A 25,508-nucleotide genomic window follows, 5' to 3' on the forward strand; every position below is an offset into this window, starting at 1 on the left:
TGCATTTCTGGTATATAAATCAAACCATAAAAGCAAGATGGGGAAATACAACATCAGATCCTTTCCTAGTGACAAACGGGGTCAGACAGGGTGAGATTTTATCCCCTGTACGTGGATGAGCTTTCAAAGACTGTAAAACTGACTGTATGGTGGGACCGGCTCCTTAAACATCTACTTTATGCCGATGATTTAGTCATCATGTCTCCCTACTCTGCTGGACTGCAGCAACTGCTTAGATTTTGCACAGAATATGGTCAACAATTTGACATTAAGTTTAACCCAAAAAAGACTGAGGTGTTAGGAGGACAATGGAGGATAGAACAAAGACATTTCCCCTCTTCACAATGTCAGACAATGTATTAACTGTTGAATGTTCCTACTCTAAATGCTGTGATCAGAAATCTTGTGTACAAATTTTTATTGCGACCAAAAATGAAATAATTGTTGTTTTAATAATGCCACAAAAGAGCAGCATCAGATACACCTTGTTGTGTGGGCCGCTGAAGAGGAGGTACTGCTGGCCCACCACCACCAGAGGGCGCCCTGCCCGAAGTGCGGGCTTCGGGCACGAGAGGGCGCTGCCGCATTGCAGAACCAACCGGGAGTGACAGCTGTCACTCATCACCCCTGCCAGCTGTCACTCATCAGCCATCACCACAAAAGCCGGGCAGCATCTCCACCTCACTGCCGAGATATCGCCTGTAAATCGAGGTAATATTCCTCAGCCATACACTGTGCCGTATTGCACTTAACAGTTTGTTTATCCATTACAGAAGGACCTCATTACTTGTGTCAGCTGGAGGCTGAACCAGTCGTTGACGGCAGGGTGACGGATTTCACCCTTCACGACTCGTAAGACAAGTAACTGGTCGGGTTTAGTGGACAGACTGTGTTCATTATTGCGGAGGTGGAGGTGTTGTTTCCCACCTGCATGAACTGGACTATTCCGAGGAGTTACTGAGTGTTTCCACTCACCTCTTTTTCTGTTTCGTTTCCTGCCAGCAGTACCAGATCCGACAGCTGGAGACGGTGGCCACCTGGGGAGATCAGGACTTGGCGTCTCCTGTGTGTTTCCAGATCCGGTGGCAGTGGAAATCGTGTGGGGCCCGGCTCTTCTCTGGACGGTGCTCTCCTATCCTCGAGCCTGCCCACACGCCACCTTCGTGTAATTGACTGTAATCTAAATTCTGTTTCTGTCTGTATTCTGTTGTGCACATTTACAACAGTAAACTGTTATTCTTTGGCTCATCCATTGTCCGGTGCATTTGCGCCCCCTGTTGTGGGTCCGTGTCCCTACACTTTCCCAACACACCTCTTGTTATTGGAGACACTGGAGAATATGTCTGTATGGACTGTAGTGTTCAAAGAGTATGTACTCTCTATTTTTATATATTGTCTGTTGTGTGTGTTTTTTTTTTTGTTTTTTTATATGGACCAGTAGTGTCTGAAATAAAGTTTGATTAATTGATTATTAATTATTTATATAGCCGGCTGGACATAAGACAAAATGAGAGCACACGGCTTCATTCATGTCATTTCATGACTGTACGTCTCTGACCATGGGCCACCTACAGAGGAACAGACTGTTCATACTTGTATTGTCCGCTCAATAAGAGGGATTCAATAAAATGTGTTTTTTTAATGGTGTGTATGGGTTTTTTTTTTTTTCTTTACAGCAGAGGCGTGGTGTGGTGCAACACATTCCAGCTGCTTGAACTGTGTTTATGCATGCGCACGAAACTGTTGCCGATGTGTTGTGCATGCCTGTGCGACTGTATTTCCCTCATGACAGCAGGTGGATGTTTTGTGGTTCCCGATTTAGTGTTTGGTTCACAGGTTTTCTTTTGGTTTCTGCGCTTTTCATGTTATGTCTGAAGGGGCCCTTATCTTCGACCCGTACGACACAAGTGTCGTTTTTTCCAACAGACACAGATGTCGTTTTTATGGTGAGTACCCACATCCTCCACGTCGCGATATCATTGCACACGTGGTTTAACAGTTTAGTCAAATGCAGATCTGGTGGTCTTACATTGTCTACCACCAGAAAGCATTTGTGCATGACACCTGCAAAAAGGTTTAATGTCTACCGTTGCCTAGTGATGTATGAAAAGCCCAACTCACTCAGATGTGCCTTACATAAGTGGATGGACAGCACATGTGCACTCTGTCTGTACATTTTTTGCAGTGCCTGCAGTGATGTGAAAAAAATACATATGTATCTCAGTGCAAAGTCTTGGCAATACCTGATGCCATATTTTTGCCTTGTGTAAAAATCAAAACCTCACCTTGTTGCTTCACTTTTTTACCTTTGGGACCTTTAGTGGCTGCTGTCCACTGTGTGCTCTGACAGGTTGGCACTAAATCGTTTCAGTTGTGCCCGCTGTCTCAATAACAGTGCTGTGTGCCTAGCTCAGTCCTGTTTTAAAGCTCAAGTTCTATTAAAGTCCCATTTAAGGGACAGATGCCACTCTCATTGATTGGCATTACTTTTGGTCTACGATCAGACTATGACATGAAGCAGGTGGTGCTGGCTGATATAGCAGATTCTGAAACGTCTCTGTGAAATGCTGGAGAAGGCTCAGCAGCAAGTGATGTTTGGCAACAGTCCACTGACTTACTATTGGATGTAGTTCAACTTTTGCCATTGGAGGGTGGGCGCATTACCCACTCTACAGAGCAGTAGAGTAGCTTGGCAGAGCTAATTATTGACTCAGTATTTGAGACATCATGTGACATATATAAACTCGATATAACTACGATTTCCTCACTTGCTACTGGTGTATCCTCCAGACAGGTTTTGCATATTCCTTCACATTTCTTAATATTTCTTCACGCCCAAGGGATCCAGCGGAGGTGGTGTGCATCCAGGCAAGCCTCCGATGTTGGCCATTGGAAGCAAATGGAGCAGCAACAGCGTACTAGCAGAGGTGACTGTTGCCAACATTTTAGCATGAACTTCGAAGGTTTTAAGGCCCCTTCACACACGTGGGAACACAGTGTGAAGAAAAAAATAAATAAATTAAAAAAAATACATACTGTGACAGTTCTGTGCAAGGGTGATTCTTAGACTACGGGCACTTATTATGTCCTTTGATCATATTGTGTGAAAAACAGAAAAAAGGGGAAATTTCATACTTTTATAGTTATCTTTACAATGAAAGTTTGTTAAGAAATTTGTTCTCGTAGTCTATGATGACTTTTTCACCTTTTTTCAGCATCATTATATGCAAATATTGCCGTTTTGTGCTTGTCCCACACCCAGACTTTTGATCTTCAATGATAAAAATGAATGGTAAAGAAATGTTTTTTCTAATGTTTTATAATATCTCTGAATAAAATATCAGTAAAATAATCAAAACATAATTGGGGTATTCAATGTCATACAACTGTTGTGATTTTTTAAACAAAATGTAGTTGTCCCACACTATTGCCGTAATTTCCACCACAACACTAATTTCCCTTTAAACAGTTTGTATGAAAGATTGTTTGGGTAGTTTCTATGGAGATAAACAGTGACATCAGAGAACATGTATATAGCGCCAAATCACAACAAACAGTTGCCCCAAGGCGCTTTATATTGTAAGGCAATGGTGTGGTGGAAATTACATTTACAAGGCCAATAGTGCCCGTAGTTAAAGAATCACCCGCAAGCTAAAACACAGCAGCAAAATACATGTCACCCATGGGATTCGAAACTGCGCCTTCCAAAAGCTCTGATTGCCAGTCAGAAACTTTAGCAAGTGAGCTACCATCGCTGTCCTGTAAAAGATGCTGAACACTGCCTTATATCAGGAAACATATGGACGTATTTAAAAAAAATTAAAATGACGCACCATATGAAAACATTGCATTGTATTAAATCCCTCTCATCAAGCAGGCAATGCAAATATGATCCGTCTGTTCCTCTGTGGATGACCCATGGTCACTGACATACAGTCATGAAATCACATGAATGAGAAGCAGGGCACTCATCTCATTCATGTCCACATCTGCTGGTGCATGTCCTGCCAGCCCACGGCGTGTCTTGTGGATGGTGCGCCGCATAGGGCTGCACAGCGCACACTCTGCCTTATAGCTGCTGGTGTGCACAAATAGTTGTAGCAACAGGTGTACGAGGTGTTGGAAGCAGCTACGAAATTAGATGGTTTGCATACGATCCCTGCTTCATGTGCACTTAATGCGCAATTCGGCCAAATTCGCACTGTGTGAAGGGGCCCTTAAGCATGTTGGAATTTTTTTCTGGGACCAAGTGTTGCCCAACTGACGTCCACTTAGCTCCTGTGGAGTCTGGTGGACCTTATCAACTGGTCATCAGAGTGTGAATGGGCCATAAGAAATAAACCTCCCATTTCACGCTGCCAAAGTGTCCTTGAACACACCCCACATGGAGTTGCGCCCACCACAGAACTTGTTTTTGGAGCCACCATCAAAATAAGGCCCATAGGAAAAACAACAAAAAACAATCTTTGTTTTAGAGAAAATCTACGAGGGTAGGCTGAAAAGTTCTAAGGCTCCCCATGAAGGAGTAATGCATTAACTGCATTATAGTGAGCCTTAAAACCTTTCAGCCTACCCTCGTAGTTTCAGAGAAAATAAAATGACATCAGACTGATGTTGGAAAAGCTATGGCACAAAAACCCAGAAGCATAAGCACAGAATTCAAAGAGCTGCAGGGAGAGAAGTGTTGGACAGCGAGGTCGGAGTTCCAGGTTTAATTACACACGATTTGTTGTCTGCAAGCTGAGAGAACATTTGCAGATTTTCGAGTCCTACTGCTTGAAGCAGGACACAGTGACCTGTGCAGAGCTAAATTTGTTTTCTTTTTTATAAAATGGAATGGCAGATTACATAAAAACAGGAGTGTTGGAACTGATGGGTGGTGATACATAAAGTACCAAAAAGCCACAATTGAGTACAAGTACAGAAAATGACCCAGTAGAAAATCACAAAGGTCTCTGCCATTAGCTGCCCTTAAAGTCATTTTGTGACGTAAAAGTACAATATTACACATAGCAACTAAAAGAACGAGTAAAAAAAAAAAAAAAAACAGAATCGGCATTTACACGTACATAGTACACGACAGCCACACTTTAAAAACATTTGGATTTATTTTCCTGATTAATAATGTTGCATAGCATGTTAATAAAGATTTGCTTAGGTTTTACAGCTTCACCACATTCTTAACGGCTTATTTACATTCTGACGATTAGCCTGGCGTTTGCCGACGGAGATTGAAAAGTTGATTAATGTCAACCAGCGCTGCTGTCTCCGCAGAAACTCGATGTCAGTCGGGCAAGGCTGATGTTTGTTGTGCTCCTGGAAGAATTTTCAGCATACTCAAAATCTTCGACGTTCGTGCTAAAACCTCAGTGTCACGTACTAAGAGATGACCCACGTATCGGATTTTTATATTCATTATCTGCGTGTGCATAAAGAACGGGATGTTTGTTCTGTACTGAGTTTACCCTTTCTATGTAAGGAAAGGACTAAGAGTCGGTTTCAATTTATGGAGAAAAATAGCCCGCTTCTAAACCTGATTTTGGTCCATACACAAACTCGGTACAGAACAAACTTCCTATTTTTTGAACATGCACCGGTAGAAAATCAGGCTTTTAGCTCTGAACATTTTAGTGCCGGGTAAATTATGCAATCGCGGCAGCTCATAGCTTTGGGGTACTGCGGGCCCCTGGATCCGCGGCCCACCGAAGCTATAGGGTTTTATATCACTAAAACATTCTTGGCAAGCCTTTTTTTTTAAAACTAATTTTGGGTGGTTTTAGATGCATTGAATGCAAGAATAATAAACCAAAAGTTATATTTATGTTGTAACATATGTAAGATCAAAGTTATTTTTTGCATGTTTCTGTCAAAGTCCAAGTTAATAAATTAAATAACTTTGAAAATGTTAAAAACATTAATATTTAATGGACATAGCATTAGCTGTCTTTAAAAAAGACAGTAGTTTTTAATCCAGTGAAGCAGGCAGTTTTTCTGTCATCCTGACAGTTTGGGGGGGTTTCAACAATTTGATTGGGATTGAATTACTTTTTCTTTTTAAACAATATAACACCTATATGTCAAGAACTGCTGCTTTAAATGAAAAACTTTCTGAGTCCATTTTTCACTGTCCTTTCACTGACTCTGTGCCACCCCTCCCCTCTCTCTCAGACACCTGTGCTGTTTTCAAACTCAGACCTTTTGGAAACAGCCTTTCAACTGTAAATTAAACTAATAACAGAGCAGATATGTGGATGAATCGTGACTTTGACGATAAAAGCATGATATTTCGCACAGTGTTCAAGCATACTCTAAAGATAATTTTTGGCTATAGGGGCATCGCACAGGCAGCCATTTTCCAAGATGGCCACCAGGCGTTGTTTTATTAGTATCTCAGGCTCAAGACCACCAAGGGTCTTGATCCTGGTGCCTAATCCTATATTTTTAAGGATGAGGAATGCAGTAGTAATATTTAAATCCCCAAATGATGAGTCAGGGAGGGATACTATGTTTTTTTGTGGACCACCACCATGTCCACCACTGCAGAGTTTTTACATTAGCACGTTAACTCCAAGAACTTTCATCCGATTCTTTTCAAATGATCTGGAAGCATCCATGGCCCCGTAAGGATGAAGTCTATTGATTTTGGTGCCCCTAGGACCTTCCCTCTAGTGCCACCATTCGGGCAAACGTTTGAATTAGGATTAGTGTATCTCCAAAAGCTTTCATCTAAATCAGTGAAATCTAATGGGGTTTTTTTTTTTTTGTTTCTTTGAGTTCTTTGTTTTAATGATGACAAAAAAAAGAGGTCACACAGTTACAGTGAACGCTGAAATGCAATGCCATTTCTGAAAACACAACTGCAGTGGCACAATGACAACAAAAAAAAATAGGTCACAGGTCTAGTTAAATGCAATGTTTGTGAATTATTTTGTAATTTCTGTCGGTAGCATGGCCCAAGCAGAGGGACACCCCTTTGAATCTGGTCTGCTTGAGGTTTCTTCCTCAGAGGGAGTTTTTCCTTACCACTGTTGCCTATGTGCTTGCTCTGGGGGTTGGTAAGGTTAGACCTTACTTCTGTGAAGCACCTTGAGGCAACTTTGTTGTGATTTGGCGCTATATAAATAAAAACAAATTGAAATTGAAACATTAGTTCTGAAACCACAAGTCACCATAGTGGCAAAGCTCAGCGCACTTAAGCTCTGCCTTCAAACATTTGCACTTTTCACTGCATCCCTTCTTGCATCCGCAGCAGAGGAGTTCACAACAGGCCCTGGTAGCATCTGATGATATAAGACATTGAGCTGTGGTCTTTCATCCTGCTCCATCGCTGCCACGTGCTGAATTAGCTGGACATTTCAGTATCTCATCTCTATCTTCCTGACACAGAACACATTTATTCCACTCTGTGGTCAGGCATGGTGTATCTGACATTCCAGACTCAGTAGGGTCCACTAACTTGAATAGTTTGGCCATTGTCTCACAAGGAAATATTAAGGGCTGCCAGTATCATCTCTGTACCTCGGGTCAGGTCCTGTCATGAGGAAACTCCACTACATCCAAAGAAGCAAAAACATTTGCAAATATACAGACATTTGTGGGAAGAGTCAAACCCCTGGCTTGTCAGCTTTAGTAGCAATGGATACAAGGCAAACTGTAGGCAAACAATATTTTTATTTCCTCTTAAAGTACTCACTATAAAGACTCAATTATTGGTCTGTTTTCCTTAATATTTATGTTTATTATTGCACACTTCAGTGACTGCACAGTTTATCATTAACAATTTTGTGTTAATAAAGCACTTAAAGCTTTAAGTTTGACTAAATGCTATTTTCAGAATTAAATATACCACTCCTTGGGTGGTGGTAGTGGCCCCCCCCTTTATTTTCACTTCTGAAAGGTGTTAACCCTACTCATATTTCACTATGTTACTTAAATAACAGTATGTACTAGCTCTAGCACCACCACTCCTGCATCAGCTGAAACCACCTGGAAAGTTTGTCATCTGCTAGCACAGTCACATGGAAGAGTACACTTAGCTGCATCAGGCCAGTCAAGGTCAGCTGAAAGTATATAAATGTACATACATATTAGTCCCATAAATTGAGATCAGCATCAGACCCAAACCAAATGAATACCGATGATTTGACCAATGAAATAACATGTTCAAATCAAAAAGTGTTTTTTTTTTTCCAAGTTTCAGACTCAAGCGTTAATTTGTTTTCCATTTGTAAGCCCTCAACATAACATAATTGCATTACCTGTCAATCACCTGTACATTTCTACACTGACCATTTGCAGTGTGATAAACTCTGCACATATAAACTCTTACTGTACACACAGAAAAAACACACATCCTTCAGTAACCTATTTAGAAAAATTATGTTTAATATTTAATTTACGTTTACTATGTAAACTTGTGTTTTGTGCCAATGAAGCCCATTGAACTTAATAAAATATACAAGAGTGACATCTGGCGTCCAACTAGGCGCACTGCAGCGGCAGCGTCGATATCGGCAACCTCTTGATGGCAATAATTAAGGTATTTAGTTATTTTGTTAGCTGGTGTCAATAAGACTAAAATAAAACCAATAGAACACCTTAACATCAGAGCCACGACCATAAACGGTATATATATACACGACTAGTTTCCTGAAGGCTTAAACAAAAAAAAAAAAAAAGCTTTTCAGGGCACTTCTGGTCACGTGTTTGTCGGGCTCGATCAGGTGACTGAGTACAGCTTCCTCTTTCATTTTTTTGTCGACTGGTAGCTCTTCGTAAAACCACGTCATTTTCTGTAGTTTTTCAGCTTTACCGGCGTCAGGTTTTTTTTTTTTTTTTTTTTTTACATTTGAGCCAAATATATTTGCTGAAAAGAAGAAAGAACGCTGGATAGATGCTGCTGGAGTGGATGATGAACGGACACGCCATTCTTTACACGGGGGTCACTTTGGCCTTTTGGAGCACCATATTGATTGTTGGTACGATATTTCTATGCGAATTTGGCAGAATATAAATGAACAAAAATCGTCATTTATTTCAGCTTTGTGCGAGCGTATGCATTCGTTTGTGCGTATTTTCTCTCCCCCCCCGGTGGATTGCATTGCTTAAGTATTAGGGATCAGGTTAAACCATGGAACGAGACTTTGTTGTTAACGATATTGTATGAAATTAAATGAAAGTTGAATGTTATTTTATGTGTAAGTGCAAATGAAACAGCAGACATTGTCATGGCGAGTGTTAACAAAATAATACGTCACTGTTTTGTCACGAATCCACATCTGCTGCGGTTAGCTGATTAGCTTAGCATCAAGCTAGCCACTGTTAGGAAATGCAACGGTTTAGACTTTAACAGTCTTGTTCACTGATTATATTTACATTTTCAGTCAGCCTGAGATGGGCTGATGTAGTGTCAAGCTGCTGCTCCAATCCTGTCTCCAGTCGTAACCTGTTAGTACTTGCTAATTAGCATTTAGCTTCTCTGGCTAACTTGAAAATGGCTGAAGGAACTGCTACAGCCAGGAATCACGGGATCCTGAATCTTCTCTGTGTGACAGACTTTTAGCACTTCTCCTTTCGTCTGTTCTTGTACCAGATCATCCGTCTTATCTCACCCTATCCTCTGCATCTTCTGTCACACAAACAGCCTGCACCTGCACTATATCCATAAACCTCCTCTTTAGCATTCCTCTGCTCATCGTGTCTGGTGGCTCCATCCTCAGCATCCCTAAATATCTTGCATCTTTTACCTGCATGTTCCCGAACCATCTCAAGCTCACCTCTCTCAGGTTGCCCTCAGAAGTGTCCCACCTTCAGAATCTGGTCCATTCTTGTCACTTTTATGCAATTACCACCACATCTTCAGCAGGTGTACCCAGGCATTTCATTAAGGAATGAACTAAGGTGGAATGAAAAAGCACCACAAATGCCAGTGTGTTTGTGGGGAGACTGCAGGAGGGGATTCCAAGAAAAATGTGAAATTCTGTGCATCTGTGGATAGTTTCTGAAGCCTTTTCAGAACAAAAATATGACTGTCATTATATATGAATTATAATAATATCATAGAATTGAGGACTGTATTTTTTGTTTAGTATGTCAAAATTTTGTATTCCTGCCCCTGCAAACCTGCATTCAGGTATGAGCACATCAAAAATTTGCAAATGACTCTGAATGTTTAGAAACTATAGGTTTTGTCAACTTTATGATTGTTTTTAAAGCTGTACTTTGCCCTAGAGATACTGCAGGAAGACTGAAAAAATAATTTTATATACCACTTTCAGGTTACAATAGTCTTCACCCGATTAGGCACAGTCTGATAAATTAGTTTTATTCAAGACCTCAGTGGGCTTTTTGTTGCACCCAGCAATGATTAGTGCTCCCAGCCCTTAGCCCAAGATGCCATGAAGAAGATTTATTGATCTGAGTGATATCGATGCGCACATTCGAGTCTCAACTCATGATATTTCAGAGTGAATGTTTCTGTGCTTAGGGCACAATGTGTTTCACCTCTCCATCGCCTTCTCAGTTACTTTGAACAGATGGCCCCAAATATTTAAATTCCTTTGTCTTCAAAATCTCTATTCCTTGCAATCTCATCATTCCACCATGCGCTATCTCATTCACACATGTAGCCCTTGCTACTACTGACTTTCATTCCTCTTCTTCCCAGAGTGTATCTCCACCTCTCCAGGCGTCACCTTGCTTCCTACTCTCACTACAGATTAAATTATATTTTGGAAACATCATATTTCATAGAAATTCCTGTCTCTGTGTTCACCATCACTGCAAGTAAGAAAGGGCTCAGGGCCAGTCCTTTATGTAATCCCACCTTGAATGGATCTCTACCCTAAAGCATGCCTCACTACTGACATACTGTCCTGACTCATAACCTGCACCTTCCTCACATCCTCTGCCACTCTTTGACTTGTTGATATAATGACAACTAACAAAAGGATAATTAATATAATGTAGAAACATAACTGTACCATGTGTTTTAATACTTAGAAATGTTGTGTATGTATTCCATTATTTGAATCTGCAATTTGCAAGTCTGGTATGTTCTTGCACATTCCCATCTGAGCCATTTTTCTTGTTTCACAGGTGTTTGCTACACAATTTTTGACCTGGGATTCCGCTTTGACGTGGCATGGTAAGTAATAATTTTAACACTTCAAATTTGGTGGTTATTTTACCATCAGACAGTGTTTATTTATAGTTAATGCAGCTCAGTTTATGGATTCAAATCTTTCTGAGTCACTCAGCTGTGCAGTATTGATATATTGCTTGTTTAAACTACAGGAGTTGCAAGTATTTCCTGCTAAAGTATGTATATATATATATATATATATATATATATATTTTTTTTTTTTTTTTTTTTTTTTTTTTTTTTTGTGGCTTTACATTCTGTTTGCAGGTTCCTGTTAGAAACCTCTCCTTATATGTGGGCCAATCTGGGTATTGGCCTGGCCATCTCTCTCTCTGTGGTGGGTGCAGCCTGGTAAGTAGCTAATCGTAATGTTGCTAAAAATTCATGCTACAGCCTGCTATCTCATATTTAAGATTCAGAATGTAGTTTTAGTGAAGTTAAAAAGCTAAATATATACCAGTACCATTGTAAGCACAGTTGCCTACCACACAGAAGGTCCCCAGTTGAAGGCCACCTGTGTCCTATTCTCCATTTACACCTGGCGTAAAAATGTGTATCAAATCCACTGCGGCAACAAAGTATCAAAAAAAAAAAGAAAAAAGAAAGAAATAAAAAGAGGAGCCAAAATACAGAAGACTGTTTTTAAAAGAAGCCATTGTGGAATTGAAAATGCTAATGAGTAATACAGGAACATTTGGGTTGATGCATTTTAAAAAATTAGTTGGCGAGTTAGAAGCTCCATGATCAGTTTTTCCCCCCTTTATTAATCACCATGTATGTTTGTGAGCCTAAAAATTATCATTATTTTATGACATTGATTGTTACTGTGGGTCATCAGGGGGATCTACATAACTGGCTCAAGCATTATTGGTGGCGGCGTGAAGGCCCCAAGAATCAAAACGAAGAACCTGGTCAGGTAAGCTCACTGAAGAACAGTTTACTCCTCTGTGCTGTGAGGTGTTGACTCCGGTACTTTATGCCATCTGAGATCTTCCTTTTGTGTCACACAACAGTATTAAAACATGATGACATTTTTAAAACCACTAATGAAGAATGCTTCTGAAGGTTTAATATTACTGTCAGGTTCCTCCTTAAGAGCCATCTTGAGAAGATTCATTGCACCCTGAGCAGTTGATGATGCAAAAATCTGAGTCTTAAGCGAACACTCCATTGTTAGGACCTGACGTTAGTGATAATTTTGTCACACAAGACGAGATGACATATTCAACAACCTTTTTTTTTCTTCACGATGAAACGAGATGAGGACGACACTACATCAGTGTTCTAAAATGCTAAGATGACATTAACAAATTGAAATTGAAACATTAGTTCTGAAACCACAAGTCACCATAGTGGCAAAGCTCAGCGCACTTAAGCTCTGCCTTCAAACATTTGCACTTTTCACTGCATCCCTTCTTGCATCCGCAGCAGAGGAGTTCACAACAGGCCCTGGTAGCATCTGATGATATAAGACATTGAGCTGTGGTCTTTCATCCTGCTCCATCGCTGCCACGTGCTGAATTAGCTGGACATTTCAGTATCTCATCTCTATCTTCCTGACACAGAACACATTTATTCCACTCTGTGGTCAGGCATGGTGTATCTGACATTCCAGACTCAGTAGGGTCCACTAACTTGAATAGTTTGGCCATTGTCTCACAAGGAAATATTAAGGGCTGCCAGTATCATCTCTGTACCTCGGGTCAGGTCCTGTCATGAGGAAACTCCACTACATCCAAAGAAGCAAAAACATTTGCAAATATACAGACATTTGTGGGAAGAGTCAAACCCCTGGCTTGTCAGCTTTAGTAGCAATGGATACAAGGCAAACTGTAGGCAAACAATATTTTTATTTCCTCTTAAAGTACTCACTATAAAGACTCAAATTATTGGTCTGTTTTCCTTAATATTTATGTTTATTATTGCACACTTCAGTGACTGCACAGTTTATCATTAACAATTTTGTGTTAATAAAGCACTTAAAGCTTTAAGTTTGACTAAATGCTATTTTCAGAATTAAATATACCACTCCTTGGGTGGTGGTAGTGGCCCCCCCCCTTTATTTTCACTTCTGAAAGGTGTTAACCCTACTCATATTTCACTATGTTACTTAAATAACAGTATGTACTAGCTCTAGCACCACCACTCCTGCATCAGCTGAAACCACCTGGAAAGTTTGTCATCTGCTAGCACAGTCACATGGAAGAGTACACTTAGCTGCATCAGGCCAGTCAAGGTCAGCTGAAAGTATATAAATGTACATACATATTAGTCCCATAAATTGAGATCAGCATCAGACCCAAACCAAATGAATACCGATGATTTGACCAATGAAATAACATGTTCAAATCAAAAAGTGTTTTTTTTTTCCAAGTTTCAGACTCAAGCGTTAATTTGTTTTCCATTTGTAAGCCCTCAACATAACATAATTGCATTACCTGTCAATCACCTGTACATTTCTACACTGACCATTTGCAGTGTGATAAACTCTGCACATATATCAGTGTTCTAAAATGCTAAGATGACATTAACATACATTATCGTCAATGTGAAAAGTCTATACTAAAATGTTTTGTATGAAATAACATCTCTCTCCATTTTCGTCTTTGGAATGTGTGGGGCATCCCACACGTTCAGCAGTAAACAACATTCTCTCCATTTTGTTGTTTACGTCTGTCTGCAGGGGGGGGGGTAATCCCGCCATGTGTTTGAGCATAGATCTGTAAAGACCACTAGAGTAGACATCACTCTCCAGAAAGTTAACTTTTTCTTACAAACTAGGAACCTAAAAGCCAAAACGTTTTAATGACTGCGTGCTTAAGAAGACAACTGCACTAAATACAGTACACGTCACACAACTAGTCAAACCCCCCCCCCCCCCAAAAAAAACAAAACAATAAACGTGCTGCAGTGTAAATTCATCCGAGGCCAATGACAAGCATTTAATGAAAAGAGTTTACATTTACACTCTGACTGTGTTACAGTGTGTCTGATCAGCTCTCTGAGGCTCAGATTGAAGTTACTGTATGTTAGTTTACAATTACACTCTGTCTGATGGTGTTAGTGTCTGTTCAGCTCACTGAGGTTCAGATTAAAGTTACTGTGTGCAGATTTTTCAACACAGCAGCAAACATTACATTCAGTATCAATTTGTTTTTAACATTTATGACTATTATATAACAAATGACATGAAATATACAAAATAACGAAGTATGAAGTGTGCATCATATTTAAATTAAATTGGCTCAAGTTGATTACAACATTACAAATCTTGAATTATTTATTTTATTCTTCTTTACTTAAACAAATTTCCAGACATTTCTGAACATGTAAAAAGAATAACTAGATCTAACAAATGTTTCATTTTAAAAGACTCACACCCCTACAGCACTGTGGATTTACACAAAAACCGAATGTCTAATTGTATCTGACAGGAAGCCTTGCAGATTTAAAATATCAGAAAAACACTACAAGCCTTCAATCATTCAACAAGTGTATTTTGTCATCTAATGATAACATTTGTTATTTCAGATGTGTGAAACGCTGTATTGACTGAAATGTAAACAGAAATAATCTTTGTCTTTTTGATAAAAAAAAAAAATGTGACAGAAATGACACAAAAATACATTCAGTTGTCAGACTAAAATTAACAGACATTTAGTAAACTAAAACATGACTAAATAAAAATGGTATGTGAATGACTAAAAAGGACATTTGACAAAAGACTAAATTAAAAAAAAAAACAGGTGACAAAATTAACACTACCTGGAAACTGTCAACCATAGATGAAACCATTAATCTGAAATTGGCATATATATTTCAAAAGTCTCAGCCTTGGTCTTATGATCGGCTATAAACATTGTTTAATGCTGGCAAATTATACAGTATTTTTTGTCTTTCTGATGCCTGATTCTGTTTTTTCTCTCTGTTTAAGGTGCAGATCCATCCAGAGATGGGAGTTGTATTTGTGTTGGTGACCCTCCTGTCCTGTGCGCCAACAGCATTTCCTGTATATTCATTTTGTGAATTGTTCTGTAATTTGTTTGTAGCATGGCCCAAGCAGAGGGTCACCCCTTTGAGTCTGGTCTGCTTGAGGTTTCTTCCTCAGAGGGAGTTTTTCCTTACCACTGTTGCTCTGGGGGTTGGTAAGATTAGACCTTACCTGTGTGAAGCGCTTTGAGGCAACTCTGTTGTGATTTGGCGCTATATAAATGAAAATAAATTGAAATTGAAAAATTGAAACATTTGTTTAACTTGTGTAGATTTTGGAAGAAGTGACATTCCCGTCTGCCACTCAGATTCCTTCATAAGGTTCATAAATGTGATCCTGAAATTCTGTCGTACCATTAGACCAAATGTTTAGTTCCTGGGTGTTAATTTAGGCCATTCATTCGTGCAACATCTCTGGGAGCAACTTAATTCTTGATCGATAATATCAAAAATATTATAAACTAACAGAAAATGTTTATCCCCAATCCAAATAAGTGCTCGTGAAAGAGAAAAATACAAATATTTTGGATGACTTTTGCAACTGTAAATGTCGCGGACCAGTCTATTCATGTGATTAAAAATAATCCAGTCAGCAATATCGTATTTGATGCTTACGACATCGATGACGTAGTTTTGATAAATACACCAATCAACATCGCCGTATTATCACCATGCTATCACGTTTCTGTGACATAAGTAAAGTAAGAAGGAAGGAGAAATCCCTTATGAAGAAGTTAGCTACACGGGGTAGATGTTAAAAATAATAAATAAAGTAAAAACTTTGATAAGATTTATCAATATGCATGATCATTGATGTACATTGTTGTTGTACATGTTGTATATGCGACTCGCATCATCATAATCGCCAAATCGGTCAGTCATGTCAGTGTGCACTACTACTGTAGCAATCTCAAGCTTTAAAAAAAAAGAAGAAAAAATAATAATAATATGTCAGTATACGTATAGTCCTTGTAACACTAACATAAAACTGAAATCCCTATCTCTATTCATTCCAGTGGCAGTGTGAAGTTATGCCATATGGTCAGTTTTGTACATTGTTTTGTAAATATTAATTAAATTGTTGATTTAAAAAAAAAATAGTACCAACCACATCTGACAAAGTTACGTGGGTTAAGAAACGATGATCACTTCAAGTTACATTTCACTTGTTGGAACCTGGTTAGACCGAATTATTTTGCTGTTATTGTTATAAATATGTAATTGACGTGTGCTTGTGATTTCTACTATATTTTGCATTGGTATTCATTTTTATCATTCAGTAGAAATGAATACTGTCTTCCCATTGGCTAAAAGCCATTTTAGAGCAAAGAACGATATTTTTGAATTAACTCGTCTTGATTTGGTGGCTTTTCACTGGTATACATTATGTACATGATTTGACATCCAGCCAACTATCCCTTATTATTATTATTGTTGTTATTACTAGTATTTTTAAATTATATTTTATTTTAATTGTTATTGTCAAATTAAACTTGTCCACTTGAGGCCAGCAACAATCCCTCTCCCACATTACCTGTGTCATCGCTTGTAATGTAGACAGTTGTATATTAATTCAAATGCTAGATTCATGATGTACAATACATGTAAAACAATTACACATAAATGCTTATACAACCCCTGGCAATAATTATGGAATCACCGGCCTCGGAGGATGTTCATTCAGTTGTTTAATTTTGTAGAAAAAAAGCAGATCACAGACATGACACAAAACTAAAGTCATTTCAAATGGCAACTTTCTGGCTTTAAGAAACACTAAGAAATCAGGAAAAATAATTATGGCAGTCAGTAATGGTTACTTTTTTAGACCAAGCAGAGGGAAAAAATATGGACTCACTCAATTCTGAGGAATAAATTATGGAATCACCCTGTAAATTTTCATCCCCAAAACTAACACTTGCATCAAATCAGATCTGCTCATTAGTCTGCATCTAAAAAGGAGTGATCACACCTTGGAGAGCTGTTGCACCAAGTGGACTGACATGAATCATGGCTCCAACACGAGAGATGTCAATTGAAACAAAGGAGAGGATTATCAAACTCTTAAAAGAGGGTAAATCATCATGCAATGTTGCAAAAGATGTTGGTTGTTCACAATCAGCTGTGTCTAAACTCTGGACCAAATACAAACAACATGGGAAGGTTGTTAAAGGCAAACATACTGGTAGAGCAAGGAAGACATCAAAGTGTCAAGACAGAAAACTTAAAGCAATATGTCTCAAAAATCAAAAATGCACAACAAAACAAATGAGGAACGAATGGGAGGAAACTGGAGTCAACGTCTGTGACTGAACTGTAAGAAACCGCCTAAAGGAAATGGGATTTACATACAGAAAAGCTAAACGAAAGCCATCATTAACACCTAAACAGAAAAAAAACAAGGTTACAATGGACTAAGGAAAAGCAATTGTGGACTGTGGATGACTGGATGAAAGTCATATTCAGTGATGAATCTCGAATCTGCATTGGGCAAGGTGATGATGCTGGAATGTTTGTTTGGTGCCGTTCCAGTGAGATTTATAAAGATGACTGCCTGAAGAGAACATGTACATTTCCACAGTCATTGATGATATGGGGCTGCATGTCAGGTAAAGGCACTGGGGAGATGGCTGTCATTACATCAATAAATGCAAGTTTACGTTGACATTTTGGACACTTTTCGTATCCCATCAATTGAAATGATGTTTGGAGATGATGAAATCATTTTTCAAGATGATAATGCATCTTGCCATAGAGCAAAAACTGAAAACATTCCTTGCAAAAAGTCACATAGGGTCAATGTCATGGCCTGCAAATAGTCCGGATCTTAATCCAATTGAAAATCTTTGGTGGAAGTTGAAGAAAATGGTCCATGACAAAGCTCCAACCTGCAAAGCTGATCTGGCAACAGCAGTCAGAGAAAGTTGGAGCCAGATTGATGAAGAGTACTGTTTGTCACTCATTAAGTCCATCCCTCAGAGACTGCAAGCTGTTGTAAAAGCCAGAGGTGGTGCAACAAAATATTAGTGATGTGTTGGAGCGTTCTTTTGTTTTTCATGATTCCATAATTTTTTTCCTCAGAATTGAGTGATTCCATATTTTCTTCCCTCTGCTTGGTCTAAAAAAGTAACCGTTACTGACTGCCACAATTTTGTTTCCTGATTTCTTACAGTGTTTCTTAAAGCCAGAAAGTTGCCATTTGAAATGACTTTAGTTTTGTGTCATGTCTGTGATCTGCTTTTTTTTTTTTTCTACAAAATTAAACAACTGACTGAACAACTTCCGAGACCGGTGATTCCATAATTTTTGCCAGGGGTTGTAGAAACTAGAAAATAATGGGCTCGGATGGGTAGCATGTTTATGCAGATATGTTTTACATATATTGTAGAATCATGTTCTCCCTGGGATCTCATTCAGTCCCGTCCCTGGGGTTCTGGGTTGTCATACTGTTCCTGGGGTCTTGGTACCTGTATAAACAGAAAAGTCAAGTGTCGTTATCACTTGAGGTGTATGATGCACCCCATCCTGAATTTGCATACAAGATGAAAGATTGTGGTAAAAAGAATGACAAAAGTACTTATTAACATAATAATGTACTTAGTGAACCTTTCTGCAACATGAAATTGATAAGACGTGTATGTTTGTGTCTCAGTTAGTTATTTACATTGCATTTTCATCAATTACATGTTACAAATGAATGAGATTCCCCCTCCCAGTAATTAAGAAATGAGGAAAAAGTTTGAAATAACGAGAAAATTTTCTTATTACAAGTGTACATTAATGGCAAAGAAAGGCAAACATTTAACCATCATACACTTGATATACCATTCCCTACCATGTATTTTCATCAAGTGCACATTACAAATTCATGTGCAAAATTTAGTCTGACAGAGATTTAAAAATTTAAATAAGTCTATTTTAGAAGTTATTTTTACGGGGCGGGGGGGGGGGGCATTCTAAATGACTTACAGCTTGATCAAATAGAATTGGTTGTTGGGAAAAACTGAGTTTGAAGGTTTTGAGCCATAAGGTTACTTCCACAGCTGCAAAGATCCCACTAAGCTTTTTGTTCACTGTTATTCATGGTTGTTCATAACTGCACATCATTGTGACTTGGGGAAACATTTTCAACTTGTTTAAATGCTTTGTTTCTTTGTTTTCTTGCCTTAAAATGTTCTCTTCAGTATCATCTTCTGTGAAGCTGTAGCAATCTATGGGATCATCATGGCTATTGTCATCAGCAACATGGCTGAGGTGAGCCCTGCACTTTTTTTTACTGCTGTATTGTAGCTGTATAAAACACTTTGCTGTTTTCCATTTTGTCTTTTACTCTGGACTATACGCACAAAGGCTTACTTGGGTGGCAGAGAAATTGTTGGTTCTTCAAATAATCCAGCTTTCTCTTTTTATAGAGCTACAGTGGAACAACCCCAGAAACTATTGGAGCAAAGAACTACCAAGCTGGTAAGAAAACTGGTTTAAAGCTGCTCAGCAAATTTATTTTTAAAGCAGCCATGTGAAAATCTTCAAGTTTTTGTGGCATCAAATTGCTTTCCAAAACCAGCACTCCAGCTTGGATGTGACCAACAGCACTGAAGAAGTACAACCCCTGGCAAAAAATTATGGAATCACCGGCCGCGGAGGATGTTCATTCAGTTGTTTAATTTTGTAGAAAAAAAGCAGATCACAGACAGGACACAAAACTAAAGTCATTTCAAATGGTAACTTTCTGGCTTTAAGAAACACTATAAGAAATCAAGAAAAAAAGATTGTGGCAGTCAGTAACGGTTACTTTTTTAGACCAAGCAGAGGAAAAAAATATGGAATCACTCAATTCTGAGGAATAATTATGGAATCACCCTGTAAATTTTCATTCCCAAAACTAACAACTAACTGACTGCCACAATTTTTTTCTTGATTTCTTATAGTGTTTCTTAAAAGCCAGAAAGTTGCCATTTGAAATGACTTTAGTTTTGTGTCATGTCTGTGATCTGCTTTTTTCTACAAAATTAAACAACTGAATGAACATCCTCCGAGGCCGGTGATTCCATAATTATTGCCAGGGGTTGTACAAACATAAATTGATCTCTGAACTACAATTTCAAAAACCAAACGTACAAGCAGCAGTACACCAAAACAAGACAAAAGGAATAAATCTAATTTAACATACTATAACGAGCAATCAAATAGTTTTTGTAAGTCTTTTAAAGCCTGCCAAAGTACCAGTTGGTTTTATTTTCTGTGAAGGCTCTCAGTTGTCCAGGTGGTTTCCATAGTAGAGAAGCTTGAATCTTCGACTGGACTTGGTTGCTTGACGGGGATGTTTCGCTTCTAATCGCAGAAGCTTCCTCAGCTAAATTTCTTGCTTTGGTAGTTGGTTTTATGTTATCCGGGCATTTTTTTTCCAAATGTTAACACCTTTACAGAAACACAATGACTTTTACGGTAGTTCGTATCTTTGATTTCTGAAATAACAATGTGCCTCGTAAATTATAGCTTGGAGTGTCTTATTTTCAACAGGTCCTGGATGTGTAGTGGCGGAACGTTTTTTGTGCTTTGAACATCATTTGTATTATGATATATTGATCAAATCCCAAAATTCTAAATATGCAAACAGACAAACAATGGATCCTATGATATGGTTTCTTCCAAATAATTCTTATAGCTTTCTTTTGAGTAAAAATATAGGATTTGTGTTTATTTTGTAGGTGGTTCCCCAAAATTCTATACAGTAGGTCATATATGGAACAGTAATGAATGAGTGTTTTCACAGAGTGGCCGGTTGTGGAAGTACAAATTCTCGCCTTTGGATTCACCACTTGGCCGGAAGTGACGTGTACCCGACCTCACCAATATGCTTAAAAATACCTAGTCACAATGTTGCTTTGAAAAATCTTGCTGCACATCTTCCAGTAATTTTAGATGTGTGGTTTGAGTTTTCACCCACAGACTAATAACAGACATACAGATTTGGGATGGAGAAAAATTATGGTATAGATGTATGTGAGCTTCTTCATCCTTATGTACCATGTCAGTCTCTTATGTCAGCTGACCAGCTGCTCCTGGAACTACGGAGATCCAGAAGGAAGCTCAGAGGAGACAGGGCCTTCTCTATTGCTGCTTCTAAATTATGGAACAGCTTGCCGTTGTCTGTGAGAGAGGCCCCTTTATTGCCCATTTTAAAGTTCATTTAAAAAGCTGTTTTTCCTCCTTAGCTTTTGGCCTCAGCAAGACCTAGTTTTTAAATTGTACATCTTATTTATTTAAATATATTTTAGTGTACAGCACTTTGTGTCAGCAGTGGCTGTGTTAAAGTGCTTTATAAATAAAGTTGGTATGGGAATTTTACATATTTTCTAATAAACTGGCTCAGAACTTTTTCTGAGAGTGTGCATGAAAAGTTAATCGATATTAAAACAAATTATAGCAGTGTGATGGTTCTGACTGACAGAAGCGACACACATACTTTGAAGATTCTTCAATGTGTGTGACAGATTTCAAAATCTGAGTAGACTACATTCATTACATACATTCATTACACTAGAAGTCTTTCAGAAAGCGCTGTAACTAGGTTTAAGGATATGATTCCTTCTTTATGTTCTCTAATGTCATATACCAACACAGAGCAGAGTAGCTACCTAAACTCTGTAAGGGAGATAGAGTATCTCGTCAATAGTTTTACATCCTCATTGAAGACAACTTTGGATGCTGTAGCTCCTCTGAAAAAGAGAGCTTTAAATCAGAAGTGTCTGACTCCGTGGTATAACTCACAAACTCGTAGCTTAAAGCAGATAACCCGTAAGTTGGAGAGGAAATGGCGTCTCACTAATTTAGAAGATCTTCACTTAGCCTGGAAAAAGAGTTTGTTGCTCTATAAAAAAAGCCCTCCGTAAAGCTAGGACATCTTTCTACTCATCACTAATTGAAGAAAATAAGAACAACCCCAGGTTTCTTTTCAGCACTGTAGCCAGGCTGACAAAGAGTCAGAGCTCTGTTGAGCTGAGTATTCCATTAACTTTAACTAGTAATGACTTCATGACTTTCTTTGCTAACAAAATTTTGACTATTAGAGAAAAAATTACTCATAACCATCCCAAGATGTATCGTTATCTTTGGCTGCTTTCAGTGATGCCGGTATTTGGTTAGACTCTTTCTCTCCGATTGTTCTGTCTGAGTTATTTTCATTAGTTACTTCATCCAAACCATCAACATGTTTATTAGACCCCATTCCTGCCAGGCTGCTCAAGGAAGTCCTACCATTATTTAATGCTTCAATCTTAAATATGATCAATCTATCTTTGTTAGTTGGTTATGTACCACAGGCCTTTAAGGTGGCAGTAATTAAACCATTACTTAAAAAGCCATCACTTGACCCAGCTATCTTAGCTAATTATAGGCCAATCTCCAACCTTCCTTTTCTCTCAAAGATTCTTGAGAGGGTAGTTGTAAAACAGCTAACTGATCACCTGCAGAGGAATGGTCTATTTGAAGAGTTTCAGTCAGGTTTTAGAATTCATCATAGTACAGAAACAGCATTAGTGAAGGTTACAAATGATCTTCTTATGGCTTCGGACAGTGGACTTATCTCTGTGCTTGTTCTGTTGGACCTCAGTGCTGCTTTTGATACTGTTGACCATAAAATTTTATTACAGAGATTAGAGCATGTCATAGTATTAAAGGCACTGCGCTGCGGTGGTTTGAATCATATTTGTCTAATAGATTACAGTTTGTTCATGTAAATGGGGAATCTTCTTCACAGACTAAAGTTAATTATGGAGTTCCACAAGGTTCTGTGCTAGGACCAATTTTATTCACTTTATACATGCTTCCCTTAGGCAGTATTATTAGACGGTATTGCTTAAATTTTCATTGTTACGCAGATGATACCCAGCTTTATCTATCCATGAAGCCAGAGGATACACACCAATTAGCTAAACTGCAGGATTGTCTTACAAACATAAAGACATGGATGACCTCTAATTTCCTGCTTTTAAACTCAGATAAAACTGAAGTTATTGTACTTGGCCCCACAAATCTTAGAAGCATGGTGTCTAACCAGATTGTTACTCTGGATGGCATTTCCCTGATCTCTAGTAATACTGTGAGAAATCTTGGAGTCATTTTTGATCAGGATATGTCATTCAAAGCGCATATTAAACAAATATGTAGGACTGCCTTTTTGCATTTACACAATATCTCTAAAATCAGAAAGGTCTTGTCTCAGAGTGATGCTGAAAAACTAATTCATGCATTTATTTCCTCTAGGCTGGACTATTGTAATCATTATTATCAGGTTGTCCTAAAAGTTCCCTAAAAAGCCTTCAGTTGGTTCAGAATGCTGCAGCTAGAGTACTGACAGGACTAGCAGGAGAGAGCATATCTCACCCGTGTTGGCCTCTCTTCATTGGCTTCCTGTTAATTCTAGAATAGAATTTAAAATTCTTCTTCTTACTTATAAGGTTTTGAATAATCAGGTCCCATCTTATCTTAGGGACCTCGTAGTACCATATTACCCCATTAGAGCGCTTTGCTCTCAGACTGCGGGCTTACTTGTAGTTCCTAGGGTTTGTAAGAGTAGAATGGGGAGGCAGAGCCTTCAGCTTTCAGGCTCCTCTCCTGTGGAACCAGCTCCCAATTCAGATCAGGGAGACAGATACCCTCTCTACTTTTAAGATTAGGCTTAAAACTTTCCTTTTCGCTAAGGCTTATAGTTAGGGCTGGATCGGGTGACCCTGGACCATCCCTTGGTTATGTTGCTTTAGACGTAGACTGTGGGGGGGTTCCCATGATGCACTGTTTCTTTCTCTTTTTGCTCCGTATGCATCACTCTGCATTTAATCATTAGTGATCGATCTCTGCCCCCCTTCTCGGCATGTCTTTTTCCTGGTTCTTTCCCTCAGCCCCAACCAGTCTCAGCAGAAGACTGCCCCTCCCTGAGCCTGGTTCTGCTGGAGGTTTCTTCCTGTTAAAAGGGAGTTTTTTCCTTCCCACTGTGGCCAAGTGCTTGCTCATAGGGGGTCGTTTTGACCGTTGGGGTTTTTCATAATTATTGTATGGCCTTGCCTTACAATATGGAGCGCCTTGGGGCAACTGTGTTGTGATTTGGCGCTATATAAGAAAAAAGTTGATTGATTGATTGATTGACTTGCATGTTCAAGTTTCTATTGTAGTTCAGATCTAAGTACGCATTTGTTGTTTCCTGTCTTTTTAAGGTTACTCCATGTTTGGAGCTGGTTTGACTGTTGGCTTTTCCAACCTCTTCTGTGGCGTCTGCGTGGGCATTGTGGGCAGCGGTGCAGCGCTGGCAGACGCCCAGAACCCCAGCCTCTTTGTGAAGATTCTAATCGTGGAAATATTTGGCAGTGCGATTGGCCTGTTTGGCGTGATCGTAGCCATTCTGCAGGTAATTGAGCAAATGTTTGAATTTCTTTGCGTTTATGCCGCTACAGTTCTGTAACACGTGTGTGATTACTTTTTTCCCTTCTTTTCTTCCAGACATCGAAAGTAAAGATGGGAGACTAGAAGACGCACCCACATGATAGGAAGATTCAAAAATAAAAAAAGACATTGCAAGAAAATTAGATGGATTATTGTGTAAATATTTCATATATTATTTAAGTGTCTGTATTTGACTGGCTTTTGTTTTTAGCCATCATTTGCAGAAGAGTGGTACACAGACACACTTTTCAGTGTGAATATGACACCTGGAGGAGGAAGAAAAACAAATCCCTAGATGCATTATTTTCAAAGTTGTTTTTTCCCCCCTCTCTCGTGTATTTCTTGCCATCTTCTTTTGGCTGTAAGATTTAACGTGACACTCTAGCCTCCAAAAAATTTAAATCAGTGAACAGTATAAGTGGTGTTTTTTTTTTAGTTTTTTTTTTACGTGGGCTCACTGTCTTTTATAGCATCACCTTGTGTTGTTGTTGTTGTTTTTTTTTTCCTCCAGAGTTGTGAAAATCCTGATGGGTTTAATGCAGTTTTTCTGCCAGGAATGTGAGAAAGTTGATATTTAAGAGAAACAAATGTTTTTGTTTCTTGCCACTCTCTGTGAATGATGGTTAAAAATGAGTGTATGTGTGTGTCATTGGATCCGTGACCCCTCCCCTTGTGAAACGTGAAAAGCTTTGTACTGTAGCCTGGTCTGTCAAGAGTTATTGTTTTTGTAACAGTTTGCTCATACACAAGTGGCTTTTGTCCACACAGTACTTCCAATGCAGCGTTTGTCTGAATGTAGAAGCAATCCTTCTGCCCCAAATTCTCAAACCCCCTCACAGTTTCTTCAGCAGAACCTCGTCTGTTTTTGATAGCTCTGCAGAAAAACCCAAATTGCCTATTTGACAAGAAGAAAACTAGTTGACAAGGCGGGTACTCTACT

At 38.8% G+C, this 25,508-nt stretch overlaps 1 protein-coding gene across 1 annotated transcript; it reads left to right on the forward strand.

Annotated features, from left to right (window-relative positions):
• The first annotated feature begins 8,796 nt into the window (after positions 1–8,796).
• Positions 8,797–24,686, forward strand: atp6v0b (ATPase H+ transporting V0 subunit b). The gene is made up of 8 exons (XM_034183617.1): positions 8,797–8,978; positions 11,098–11,146; positions 11,411–11,494; positions 11,982–12,059; positions 19,315–19,384; positions 19,543–19,594; positions 24,343–24,533; positions 24,626–24,686. The coding sequence occupies exons 1-8, from the start codon at positions 8,894–8,896 to the stop codon at positions 24,650–24,652; spliced, it is 636 nt and encodes a 211-aa protein (XP_034039508.1). The 5' UTR covers positions 8,797–8,893; the 3' UTR covers positions 24,653–24,686.
• The last annotated feature ends 822 nt before the right edge of the window (positions 24,687–25,508 follow it).

The sequence above is a fragment of the Thalassophryne amazonica genome, chromosome 12 (assembly GCF_902500255.1).
Source record: "Thalassophryne amazonica chromosome 12, fThaAma1.1, whole genome shotgun sequence".
Lineage (NCBI taxonomy): Eukaryota > Metazoa > Chordata > Actinopteri > Batrachoidiformes > Batrachoididae > Thalassophryne > Thalassophryne amazonica.